The sequence below is a fragment of the Gorilla gorilla genome, chromosome 2, assembly GCF_029281585.2.
Source record: "Gorilla gorilla gorilla isolate KB3781 chromosome 2, NHGRI_mGorGor1-v2.1_pri, whole genome shotgun sequence".
Lineage (NCBI taxonomy): Eukaryota > Metazoa > Chordata > Mammalia > Primates > Hominidae > Gorilla > Gorilla gorilla.
The window spans coordinates 62,360,248-62,373,438 of NC_086017.1; the positions used below are offsets into that span (position 1 = coordinate 62,360,248).

General features: G+C 58.4%; 1 protein-coding gene across 3 annotated transcripts in view; it reads left to right on the top strand.

Annotated features, from left to right (window-relative positions):
* NISCH (nischarin) overlaps positions 1-12,589 on the top strand; it is a 37,491-nt gene extending 24,902 nt beyond the window's left edge. For 2 of the 3 annotated variants that reach the window (XM_004034285.4, XM_019023249.3), the window contains 8 exons: positions 4,046-4,170; positions 5,312-5,361; positions 6,733-8,142; positions 8,872-9,214; positions 9,611-9,767; positions 10,241-10,369; positions 10,888-11,049; positions 11,404-12,589. In XM_004034285.4, the coding sequence (XP_004034333.1) occupies positions 4,046-4,170; positions 5,312-5,361; positions 6,733-8,142; positions 8,872-9,214; positions 9,611-9,767; positions 10,241-10,369; positions 10,888-11,049; positions 11,404-12,014 (2,987 nt within the window). In that variant the 3' untranslated portion in view covers positions 12,015-12,589. Of the gene's footprint in view, positions 1-406; positions 1,439-4,045; positions 4,171-5,311; positions 5,362-6,732; positions 8,143-8,871; positions 9,215-9,610; positions 9,768-10,240; positions 10,370-10,887; positions 11,050-11,403 lie in introns of those variants that run through there. The other variant, XM_019023250.3, reaches the window with a different exon arrangement.
* Positions 12,590-13,191: the final 602 nt, after the last annotated feature.

Sequence of the window (13,191 nt, forward strand, 5' to 3'; positions counted from 1 at the left end):
CCTGATGCCAGCTGTTGCTTGCTTGGTGAGGACTCCCAATTGCTCTGATGCCCACATCCAGCTCCTCTAGGAGACCGCAGGGTGTCTGACAGGCCCTGAGGCTGCGCTCTGAACAGGCTCAGGGCTGTTGGCTCATGGGACCCATTCCCTCACCGGCAGCACAAGCAGGTTGGCTCCTGGTTACAGGAAGCCGGGCTTGTGACTTTACTGTCTGGAGCCCGAATCCCTGTGCAGGGAGAAGCTGCTTTTATCACTGCCTCATCTCTGTGGGGTGACCCAGCCCCAGAATACCATGTTTATGGGGCCAAGATGGGCCATCTCTGTCCCTGTGGACCCATGGAAGACCAGGCCCATTCGTCTGCCCACTGTCTTAGCGTTTTCAAAGGGCTTTCACCTCTGAACCCAGGCATCCTCGGAGATGAGTGAGTGAAGCAGGTCCCATGAGCGTGTCTGCTGGCCCGGCCCCCACGGAAGAGGGGAGGGTGTGCCGTCCCGAGTGGAGCCGAGGCTCGGGACACGCAGGAAAGGACGCCGCCTGCCTGGGCTCCTGGAGACGCAGAACTTGGTGTGAGGTCTTGGGAAAACAGTTCAACCCGATGTTTTAAGAGCCAGAAAAACATTCCCACCCCTTGACCTGGTAACCCCACTGGTGGGGATTTTCTCTTAGAGGGATAAGATACCGGGAAGGGGAGGTGAAATGCTCACCACTGCCAAAACACGGGCTGCAACTGCAACATCGGAGGATGAGAGGGAGAGTCGGCTGTAGTGCAGAATGCTCAGCAGCCTTCCCAGCAGGGACAGGAAGACTGGGCAGGAAGAGGGGAGAAGCATTCAAGTTAAGGCAAAAGGCCCGACGCAGAGCAGCACACTGAGGTCACACCTGTGAGATGTGGAAGAGAATTCCTGAGCATGGAGCAATGGGGTTAGGTGCCAGGATGATTGCCCATTTTGCTTCTGTCAGACTCTTGACTAAGGATTTCTGGTTGCATTTTATTACATAAAAGCCAGGGAGGTTATATCACGGTGAGAAAGCTTCCCTGACGCCGCCTCCTGCAGCGCGGCCAAGCGAGCCTGTGGAGCTACCATATGACTGTAGGCCTCTGGGGACAGGGAGCTGCATCTGCTTCTCAAGGCCAGGGACACAGCCATTTCTGCCAGCATCTGTTGATCAGTGAGTGAGTGAGTGGGCAGGTAGAGCAGGAGCCAGTGAAGAGCAGGCCCTGGATGGGTGGGGATGCACCATGTCCCCAGGCTGCAGCTGCAGGCAGCCCCCCACATTGTCGGAGAAGCCTCTGCACCAGCTCAGCCCCCTCCTCACTCCCCTCGTGCCCTGGGGACACTCTGCAGAGGGGCACTCTGCAGTCTGTCCCCGCCATCGCTGGACTTCTGGACATGGCCTCCAGATTTGCACCTCTTAAATAAAACTGCAGTGGATGTCTTTGTGTGCACCTCTCTTTCCTTTTGGTGAGAAACAGCAAAGGTCGGACCCCTAAGGACTCTCCTGATGTCTCCGCTCTATCCGCTGAGTGCCCTTTCTGACCACTTGTTTGTACAGGCCACGGTCCAGGACGGGAGCAGATAGACTGTCCCTGTCCCTGTCCACATTTCCTTGGTCCAAACAGGGCTTGTGGGAGGTAGTGGCAAAAGGTGTTGGTCTTTTTCTCACTGATTTGGAGGCTTCCCCATGTGTTTGTTCAGCCGCGTGTTCCTGGGTCTTGCCTGGATGGACAGGGTTTTTTAGCGCGTGGGAGCAGCTTTGCTGACCCATGCCTGTTGCTTCCAGCCTGATTCCCGAGAAGGGAGCCTGCTTGCGAAGGAACTGGCACTCAGGCCTGCCTGAAGGGGGCGCTGTCCAGACAACACCCAGCCTCCCGTCATGGCAGGCGCTGTCGGAGCCATGGATGATTGTGACCAATAGGGGTGGTCGCCAGAGTTGATTGTCCAGCCAGGCCCAGGGGCTGAGAGGAGGCTGTGTGGAGAGGTGGTTAGGAGCCAGGGCTCGGTCAGCTGAGTTCGCATGCCAGCTTCCTGGCTGTGGGACCTCAAGCAACTTGTAGCCCCTCTGAAGCTGTTTTCTCAGCTGTGAAGTGGACGCACCCTACTTCATTGATTCTAAGAGGCACGCATTTCCACCTTGTGACTTCTCTGAAACTGAGGTGCGTCTTTCAGTCAGTGGCGTCTCATAGTCGCTGTCAGCCAGCTGGTATTCGAGATGGAGTCGTGGAAAACCCGTGGACACCTTCCGCTAGGACCAAGATGGCGCCACCTGCCGCATCTTAGATTTGATGAAATGTGGTAAATAACGAGAGGCATGCATGAGCGAATGCCGGGGAGGCGCTTGGCACTACCCAGAGCTCCACAGAGGTGGTCAATGAGGGCTGCCCTTTCCCACATCCTTAGTAGGGGGTTCAAGATGACCCAGACAGTGCCCCTGGGGAGCTTGGAGCCATGCGGGAGGATGAGCCATGTGCTGGAGGAGAACAGGGTAGGATGGTGTGGGGCTTTTGTAGACTGTCTAGAGCAGAGAAGGTCTGCAGTGGAGGTGGTGTCTGAGGTGAATCTCGAAGGTGAATAGGAGTTGAACGTTAGCAGGCAGAGGGTGGATTACAGGAGAGCAGTGGCCTGGGCAGGTGCCCAGCGTGGCCCATCAGGGTGCTTCATGCATGGCTGTGTGCTTGCCATCCTTCCTGCCTGCCTACCCCCTGCTGCTTCGCTTCGTGGGGGCGTTTGAGCTTGGGCCCACCTGCCTGCCTCGCTTGTGGGCAGAGGACCCAGGTCTGTGTGAGTTGTCCTGTCCCAGGGAGCAGCTGAGCTGGTCGGGGGTCTCGACCTGTGGGGCTCAGAGGACTCGGGGTCATTTCACTGGGCTGTGGCGATGCTGGGCTGTGGAGGTAGGCCTAGGGCTCCTCTAGGCCTCAGTGAGACTGGCGGCCGATGCCCAGTGTTCACCCTGCTGGCGGCAGTCAGGACCATGTTCACAAAGGCTTTACCTTCAAGTGGTCTAGAGGTGATCTGAGGTGGAGTAACAGGTCCAGATAGGCTACGTTCATAAAACAGCTTCAGCGGGGTTTAGGAACACTGCATTTACGGGACGCAGTGGGTCAGAGTGCTGCTGTCCGTGGGAGGTGGCCCCAGGGCAGGTCAATGGGCACGTCCTGTGGTAAGTGGGACTGTGGATGTGGGCTCAGGCTGGACTCAGCAGCCCTGCTGGATACCAAGGCCTGCAAGGGCTGGCCCCCTGGTGAATTGTCCCGTGCCCTGTGTATCTATGAGTCCTGCAGAGATGACAAATCAGGGGACGGGGTCATGTCTAGTCACCGTCTGGGAAAATGCTCCAGGAGTGAACACATTTCAGGCTCTTGATGGATGTACCTCCAAACTCTTCTCTGGATGGGTGGGCCAGCTCGCATGCCTGTGCCGGCCTCTGCCCAGTGAGGTCAGGGCCAGGCCACACAGTCAGTCTGACTTTGGCAGAAGTTGAGAGGCAACACTTGTCTCTTGTTTCAGCTTGCCTTTCTTTGTGTACTTCTGAGAGTGAGCATTCTTTTCATGTTCTATCTGCTGGCCGTTCTTCTGCGGAATGTCTGTTCACGTCCTTTGCAGTCTGTTAATGGGGTTTCCAACCTTCCCTCATTTTTGTAATCTGTAAGAACTTTTTACAGACTAGCGATATAAATCCTTGTCAAATATTGCAAACACTTTTCTCATTTCATCTGGTTTTAATCTATCCTGGTTTTTAAAAAATGTGTCTGTGGAAGTTTAATTTTTATGTAGTCACATCTCTCAGTTTTTTTCCATTGCATTTATTCTCAGAATGCTTCTCCCTGCCCTGAGATTAGATAAGCAGTCATTTGTTCTTTCTTGAGTTATTTTGAGATTTCAGTTTTAACATTTTCTTCTATAATCCATGTGGCTGGGTTTTGGGATCTGGCTAACCCCCGCCATGCCAGTAGCCTGAGGGGCCCAGCCCCACTTGTTGAACAGCCGCTCTCCCCGCCCCACCCACCCTGCCTGCCTGCCTGCCCACCCACCCTGGTCTCTCCAGGAATCATGTTCATTCAGGAGGAGGCCCTGGCCAGCAGCCTCTCGTCCACTGACAGTCTGACTCCCGAGCACCAGCCCATTGCCCAGGGATGTTCTGATTCCTTGGAGTCCATCCCTGCGGGACAGGTAATGCCCTCTTCCCGCTTCTGGGGACCATACATCTGTGGGTGGACTCTTCTGCTTGGGGTTGTGTGCAGTAGGAAGTGGCCTAGCTGGAGCTGAGGCAGATGCTTCCAGGGTTTGGCGTCCTCTGCTTTGCGCCACGGTCTTTCTCTTGGACCTGTCTCTAGTTGAGTGTCTTCCTGACAAACCCAGTGGTTAAGAGTTTATTTTCAGCCTCCCTCCTTCTCTTCCCCACCCTCCTTGGTTGATGGGAACAGGCAGTTCTCTGTCACTGGGCCCAGGGCGCGAGGGGGGCAGGTGGAGAGGGTGGCCCTTGACCCTGTGAGCAGGCTTCCCTGGGGAAGGCATTTCAAAAGACCCTCGTGCGGGGGCTTGTTTGGGTTTCTTCTCTGTTTCCTGGCACCCCTGGAGCCACTCGGCCCCTTTCCGCATGTCACCCTGGTGGTCTGGGAAACAGTCTCACTCTGGCGCCTCCTCTGTGGTTGTTACTGAGAGTTCTGGGGCCCCTTCCTTTGTCCTGAGGAAAGACAGGAGGAAAGCAAGGGTGCTTGCTGTGTGCTTCGCAAATGTGCTTGGTGCCTGGGCCTCCCTCCAGCCCCATCTCTGCAGCAGCACAAGGTTATGGCCTTGTGACACTGGGACAGTTTGCAGAGTCCTTGTCTGTCCTCAGTACTCCACAGTACTCTGCCATCACCCTTTCCAGGGTCACACAGCAAGAGATTCCCAAGCCCTAGGTCTTCCCCAGTGCACAGAGACCATTGGGAGGGACTTGGCCAGGGCTGTGTCCACTGCTGGCCAGTTAGGGTCGGACCAAATTTGTAGACTGTCTACCTGGACCCTTGCGTGGCACAAGGAGCAGTCAGATGCTGGATCCCTGGAGAGTGGCGAGAGGCTCTGGCCCTAGGTTGCGAGTGGGAATCCCAGCCCTGCTGTGTGCTGGTGGGATAACCAAGTGGGTCTCTGCCCTTGGGTCCCAGAGTGGGCCCCAGGGTCCCAGAGTGGGCTCCAGGGTAGAGCGTGGGGATGGGGAGCCTCCTCAGGGCGGTGATGGAGGGCAGAATGCCCAGCTCAGGGTCTGGCAACCAGTAAATGGCTGGGGCTGGCTGCAGTAGGTGGGGATTGACTGTGTTTCTTTCTCCATCAGGCAGCTTCCGATGATTTAAGGGACGTGCCAGGAGCTGTTGGTGGTGCAAGGTAAGGTAGAGGTTGGAAAGGGACCTGGGCCTGGCCACACAGCCTTCTGCACACACACTGCTGTGGGCCAGGGGTGGCCAGTCAGGTTTTTTTAAAAATCCGTTCACAGAAGGCCTATAGAACTATTTCTTCCTCTAAAGAGACACAGATGAGATGGACTTTTCAATCTGTTTCCAAATTCTAATACCTAAACTCTGCTCAGCACATGTTGCCCTACACCAGGGGTTGGCAAATCAAGGCTTGTGTGTGGCCCACAGCCTGGGAGCTAAGAATGACAGTTACATTCTTTTTTCTTTTTTTGAGACCGAGTCTCGCTCTGTCGCCCAGGCTGGAGTGCAGTGGCATGTTCTCGGCTCACTGCAACCCCTGCCTCCCAGATTAATGCAATTTTCCTGTCTCAGCCTCAGCCTCCTGGGTAGCCCGGACCACAGGCGCACGCCACCACGCCCAACTAATTTTTTATATTTTTAGTAGAGACAGAGATTCACCATGTTGCCTAGCTGGTCTCGAACTCCTGAACTCCAGTGATCCACAAACCTCGGCCTCCTAAAGTACTGGAATTACAGGCATGAGCCACCGCGCCTGGCTAGAATAACAGTTTTTTTTTCTTTGAGACCGAGTCTTGCTTTGTCGCCCAGGCTGGAGTGCAGTAGCATGATCTCAGCTCGCTGCAACCTCCGCCTCCCGGGTTCAAGCGATTCTCCTGCCTCAGCCACCCAAGGTGCCCGCCACCACACCTGGCTAATTTTTCTGTTTTTAGTAGGGACAGGGTTTCGCCATGTTGGACAGTTACATTCTTAAAGGGCTGCTGAAGATCATATGGACATGGTAGCCCATAAATCCCAAAATGTGTACTCTGACCCTTTACAGAAGTTTACTAACTCCCACTCTACATGCGAGGGCTGCGGTGGCCAAGAAGAGCTGGAATTTAAGTGTGAAGGTCCTAAGACCTGCCCCAGCCAACTTCCCTGCCCTGGAGGCCACCAGGGGTGACAAGTAGATTCATGCCCTGGAGTGTTCCTTCTCTCCGGGGCTTATGGCAGCGACTGAATGACTTAGAAGTCCATGGGAGTGCTTCTGTTGTGGGAACTCGTGTGGTCTGGGCATAGCTGTGCCAGGCACCTATGGTCCAAGCCCCTAGAAGCATAGACTCTGACCAAACTGGCGACCCAGCCTTCCAGCAGGCAGCACTGGCTCCCACCAGGGCCCTCATCCTGGGAACTGACTTGGCCGTGTGGGAGGCTTGGGAGACCCATGGGTTGGTTTATCAGGGTCAGGGTGTAGCAGTGGGCTCCAGATGCGGGAGGTGGGAGGTGGGAGGTGGGAGGGGCCCCTCCCAGCATGCCACTGACCTGGCCTCTCCCTGCACAGCCCAGAACATGCTGAGCCGGAGGTCCAGGTGGTGCCGGGGTCTGGCCAGATCATCTTCCTGCCCTTCACCTGCATTGGCTACACGGCCACCAATCAGGACTTCATCCAGCGCCTGAGCACACTGATCCGGCAGGCCATCGAGCGGCAGCTGCCTGCCTGGATCGAGGCTGCCAACCAGCGGGAGGAGGGCCAGGGTGAACAGGGCGAGGAGGAGGATGAGGAGGAGGAAGAAGAGGAGGACATGGCTGAGAACCGCTACTTTGAAATGGGGCCCCCAGACGTGGAGGAGGAGGAGGGAGGAGGCCAGGGGGAGGAAGAGGAGGAGGAAGAGGAGGATGAAGAGGCCGAGGAGGAGCGCCTGGCTCTGGAATGGGCCCTGGGTGCGGACGAGGACTTCCTGCTGGAGCACATCCGCATCCTCAAGGTGCTGTGGTGCTTCCTGATCCATGTGCAGGGCAGTATCCGCCAGTTCGCCGCCTGCCTTGTGCTCACCGACTTCGGCATCGCAGTCTTCGAGATCCCGCACCAGGAGTCTCGGGGCAGCAGCCAGCACATCCTCTCCTCCCTGCGCTTTGTCTTTTGCTTCCCGCATGGCGACCTCACCGAGTTTGGCTTCCTCATGCCGGAGCTGTGTCTGGTGCTCAAGGTACGGCACAGTGAGAACACGCTCTTCATCATCTCGGACGCCGCCAACCTGCACGAGTTCCATGCCGACCTGCGCTCATGCTTTGCACCCCAGCACATGGCCATGCTGTGTAGCCCCATCCTCTACGGCAGCCACACCAGCCTGCAGGAGTTCCTGCGCCAGCTGCTCACCTTCTACAAGGTGGCTGGCGGCTGCCAGGAGCGCAGCCAGGGCTGCTTCCCCGTCTACCTGGTCTACAGTGACAAGCGCATGGTGCAGACGGCCGCCGGGGACTACTCAGGCAACATCGAGTGGGCCAGCTGCACACTCTGTTCAGCCGTGCGGCGCTCCTGCTGCGCGCCCTCTGAGGCCGTCAAGTCCGCCGCCATCCCCTACTGGCTGTTGCTCACGCCCCAGCACCTCAACGTCATCAAGGCCGACTTCAACCCCATGCCCAACCGTGGCACCCACAACTGTCGCAACCGCAACAGCTTCAAGCTCAGCCGTGTGCCGCTCTCCACCGTGCTGCTGGACCCCACACGCAGCTGTACCCAGCCTCGGGGCGCCTTTGCTGATGGCCACGTGCTAGAGCTGCTCGTGGGGTACCGCTTTGTCACTGCCATCTTCGTGCTGCCCCACGAGAAGTTCCACTTCCTGCGCATCTACAACCAGCTGCGGGCTTCGCTGCAGGACCTGAAGACTGTGGTCATCGCCAAGACCCCCGGGACGGGAGGCAGCCCCCAGGGCCCCTTTGCAGATGGCCAGCCTGCCGAGCGCAGGGCCAGGTGAGATCAAGCACAGCTCTTAGGGGCCCCGGGGGCATGGGTCTGGCATGTGTGTGATCTCAGCATCTGCGGCTAGTGTGGGCCGGGAGTTGCTGCGAGAGCTGGGCCCCCTCCCCCCCGTCCCTCGCCCCCCCCGGGCCTCCCTCTACATCACCACCCCAGGTTTGGTGCCAGGCTGCTCCTTATCTCAGTGCTGTAGAAGAAGCCCAGGAAAGCTGTCCTCTCACAAAATGGGTTGGCCCAGCCTCTCGCCACCCATGAAGGGCAGGCCAAGGGGGCTGCCCCACCTTTGCCTGCCCAGTGGGAGAGCAACAGGCTACAGCACACCGAGGCCAGGAGAGCTGTCACCCTGGCTGCTGTGCTCCTCTGGGCCCAAGCATGGCCTCTGGGCACCACCACCTCCAGGGTCACAGTCCCACGGATGGCTCTGTGGGCCAGGATCTGCCTTAGGCTTCACCCACCTCAACATCTTGCTGTGTTGTTCAGGCTGGTCTCAAACTTTGGGCTCAAACAGTCCTCCGCCTCAGCCTCCCAAAGTGCTGGGATTACAGACATGAGCCACCGTGCCCGGCCGTGCTATTCTGTTCTCCAGTAGAGAAGCTGGTGGAAGTCCCCAGTAACCCATAGGTGATGTGTGATGCACACAGTCTCCTCACTCTGAAGCTGCACATGCGATGTGAATCTTCATTTGGGGTCTGCTGTTGATATGGTGTTTTTCGGGGGATACAGCAATGACCAGCATCCCCAGGAGGTCCCAGCAGAGGCTCTGGCCCCAGCCCCAGTGGAAGTCCCAGCTCCAGCCCCTGCAGCAGCCTCAGCCTCAGGCCCAGCGAAGACTCCGGCCCCAGCAGAGGCCTCAACTTCAGCTTTGGTCCCAGAGGAGACACCAGTGGAAGCTCCAGCCCCACCCCCAGCCGAGGCCCCTGCCCAGTACCCGAGTGAGCACCTCATCCAGGCCACCTCGGAGGAGAATCAGATCCCCTCGCACTTGCCTGCCTGCCCGTCGCTCCGGCACGTCGCCAGCCTGCGGGGCAGCGCCATCATCGAGCTCTTCCACAGCAGCATTGCTGAGGTAGCGGCCCGGGTGTGGGTGCCAGCTATGGCACGGCCAGTCCTGAGGGCGAGGCCAAGCTTGGCTTCAGGTCAGCCTCAGGTCCCTGGACTTCCCTGATGTCGGAGTCCTCAGCTGAGCTGCTCACAGCTTTGAGGACCTGGGCAGTGAGGTCCTGAGTTGCCCTCCCCTGGCCATTTGTGCTGTGTCACCACCTCCTGTGCCCCTTCCAGCCCCAGGTAGACCTCCCACCAACAGTCATCTCCCACCCCTCTCTTCCTCTCTGCCTTGAAGCATATGGATTCATTGGTGAGCCAAGAGGGGCTTCCCATGTCTCCTTGTGGAAGCTGTGGGCATGTCCCTGGTATGTGCAGGTTGCTAGGGTGGTGGAGCTGACAGGAGGCCCCCCGTCTCCAGGTTGAAAACGAGGAGCTGAGGCACCTCATGTGGTCCTCGGTGGTGTTCTACCAGACCCCAGGGCTGGAGGTGACCGCCTGCGTGCTGCTCTCCACCAAGGCTGTGTACTTTGTGCTCCATGACGGCCTCCGCCGCTACTTCTCAGAGCCACTGCAGGGTAGGCACAGGGCCTGCTGGGGCTCAGGAGCTTGGAGTGTGTGGTTGGGGCAGGCCTGGGGGGTCATTCTCTGGAGCCAGCTGTGTGGCTTCAGGCAGCAGTCAGCGACTTGGCTGCAGTGGGCTGAGAGTTCCTTGTCTGAGGAAGGGAGCTGTCATGAGGGAGGGGTCCATGGCCAGATGTGAACGCAGAATGCACTGAGCCAGGGCCTGGTGGCTGCTTGGGAACAGCCTGTGATGAGAAGGGGTTAGGCAGCCTTTGCCCCTGGGGCTGCACAGGAAGCCTTAGCCAGTGACCTGGTGACTCCCCTGAGCTGGAAGAGGCTCAGACTCCAGAGGGCTTTGCCTATGGGGCTTTGCGTGGGTGGAAGCCAGGCCAGCCAAGAGGACCTGTTCCTGCTGGACGTGCTGCACACCTAGGAACCTTGTGCTTGCCTGCCACCGCCTCCCTCTGTCCCTTTCTCCATCACACAGATTTCTGGCATCAGAAAAACACCGACTACAACAACAGCCCTTTCCACATCTCCCAGTGCTTCGTGCTAAAGCTTAGTGACCTGCAGTCAGTCAATGTGGGGCTTTTCGACCAGCATTTCCGGCTGACGGGTGGGTGACCCTCTGTGCTTTGTCCTATTTCGGGTGAAGGCCAGCAACACCAGTGGGCTTCCACCTTCCGTACGTGGGTGGGTTATCATAGACAGTTATCTCTGTGCTCAAGAGCCACTTCTTACCCGGGGCGGGAGGAAGCAGCTTCAGGAACTGCTGAGAGAGCAGAACTCACGCTCCAGGGCTCGGAGCAGGAGGTAGAGTGTGCGGCAAGCACTGGCCCGGACAGAAGCAGAGTGGGCCCTGGTCTCGGGCAGGATGTTTCTGACTCACATTTCCTGAGGAGAGAAAGCTGAGCTCTTTGCCTAATGTCTCTGTCTCCCCTTCCAGAAAAATGCCTCAGCTCTTCCGGCCTGAAGGAATGGCCTCCTCCCGGGCCCCATGATTCTTTCCTATGTGGGCCCTCCTGGCCCTGGCCTCTGGGCTGAGGCTTGCTAGGGACTCAGGGTGGCTCTAAGGGGCAGGGATAGGGCTGGGGAGCAGTGGCCTGTGGCTCTGACCAGCCCCCTCTCGTGCAGGTTCCACCCCGATGCAGGTGGTCACGTGCTTGACGCGGGACAGCTACCTGACGCACTGCTTCCTCCAGCACCTCATGGTCGTGCTGTCCTCTCTGGAACGCACGCCCTCGCCGGAGCCTGTTGACAAGGACTTCTACTCCGAGTTTGGGAACAAGACCACAGGTACCCCTGTCTAGCTCAGGCTGCAGACAGGCTGCCTGGACAGACGTCATGGGCCCCAGGGTGGCTCTCTGTGCCCCAGAACCCTCTCTGCCTCTATGTCTCTCTTTTCTCACTTAGCTGGCCAGGTATGTGGGGCTTTTCGATGGCAGAGTCTCCACTCCAGCAGTCCCTCAACCATCTGGCAGACACATCTCCAGTGCCTGCTTTGGGCTCCTGGCCTGTGGGCCCCACACTTGGAGCATCCTCTCCTGCCTGTCTCATGCCGGGGTCTCTCGGTTGGCTTGGGGCCCTTGGTGCTCCCAGCCCCACCAGGGGCCGGTTCCAGGCTACAGCCCAGGTGGCATCTCTCTGCAGGGAAGATGGAGAACTACGAGCTGATCCACTCTAGTCGCGTCAAGTTTACCTACCCCAGTGAGGAGGAGATTGGGGACCTGACGTTCACCGTGGCCCAAAAGATGGCTGAGCCAGAGAAGGCCCCAGCCCTCAGCATCCTGCTGTACGTGCAGGCCTTCCAGGTGGGCATGCCACCCCCTGGGTGCTGCAGGGGCCCCCTGCGCCCCAAGACACTCCTGCTCACCAGCTCCGAGATCTTCCTCCTGGATGAGGACTGTGTCCACTACCCACTGCCCGAGTTTGCCAAAGAGCCGCCGCAGAGAGACAGGTACCGGCTGGACGATGGCCGCCGCGTCCGGGACCTGGACCGAGTGCTCATGGGCTACCAGACCTACCCGCAGGCCCTCACCCTCGTCTTCGATGACGTGCAAGGTCATGACCTCATGGGCAGTGTCACCCTGGACCACTTTGGGGAGGTGCCAGGTGGCCCGGCTAGAGCCAGCCAGGGCCGTGAAGTCCAGTGGCAGGTGTTTGTCCCCAGTGCTGAGAGCAGAGAGAAGCTCATCTCGCTGTTGGCTCGCCAGTGGGAGGCCCTGTGTGGCCGTGAGCTGCCTGTCGAGCTCACCGGCTAGCCCAGGCCACAGCCAGCCTGTCGTGTCTAGCCTGACGCCTCCTGGGGCAGGGCAGCAGGCTTTTGTGTTCTCTAAAAATGTTTTATCCTCCCTTTGGTACCTTAATTTGACTGTCCTCGCAGAGAATGTGAACATGTGTGTGTGTTGTGTTAATTCTTTCTCATGTTGGGAGTGAGAATGCCGGGCCCCTCCAGGGCTGTCGGTGTGCTGTCAGCCTCCCACAGGTGGTACAGCCGTGCACACCAGTGTCGTGTCTGCTGTTGTGGGACCGTTGTTAACACGTGACACTGTGGGTCTGACTTTCTCTTCTACACGTCCTTTCCTGAAGTGTCGAGTCCAGTCCTTTGTTGCTGTTGCTGTTGCTGTTGTTGTGGGCATCTTGCTGCTAATCCTGAGGCTGGTAGCAGAAGGCACATTGGAAGCTCCCACCCCATATTGTTCTTCAAAGTGGAGGTCTCCCCTGATCCAGACAAGTGGGAGAGCCCGTGGGGGCAGGGGACCTGGAGCTGCCAGCACCAAGCGTGATTCCTGCTGCCTGTATTCTCTATTCCAATAAAGCAGAGTTTGACACCGTCTGCATCTTCTAAACCAAGGGTCACTGGGATCCCAGCAGGGCTTCCGTCCAGGGCGTGGTCACATGGGGGAGGGAGGGTGCCCTGGAGACAGGAGGGTGAGGGGTTGGGGGAAAGGAAGGAGCAGCCCTCCAGGAGCCAGATGCTTCTTGGAACATGGGAGGCATGACAGGGCCATGGCCTCTCTGGACAGTGCCATGCTGGGCTGTGGCTAAACCATGAGCCCAGAGCAAACAAGAAACTCCTCAGGGCACCCCTGACACACCAGCCGCTGCCCCTCTGCCTGGGTGCAGGGCATGCCACCCTCTTCAGGCTGTCCTGCAGGTCTTGTGTGTCAGTCACCCCTGGGCCCAACCCCACCTGTCTCACAACCCCTGTTGAGAGTGGGGGAGGGGCGAGGAGGACAGAGAGATCCCAGAGTCTGAGGTGGCTGGTGGGGGCCGGGGCATCTCACCAAGGTGGCCCTTGAATGGCAGCAGGGGAGGTCTGTGGGGAGGTGGACCCAGGTGGTGGACAGTGGAGGGAGGGGCACATACCCGTCTGTGTCTGTCTTCATGTCCCTGAAACATGAGGCTCATGGGCCCTTCCCTGAGGGTTGCTTCAGG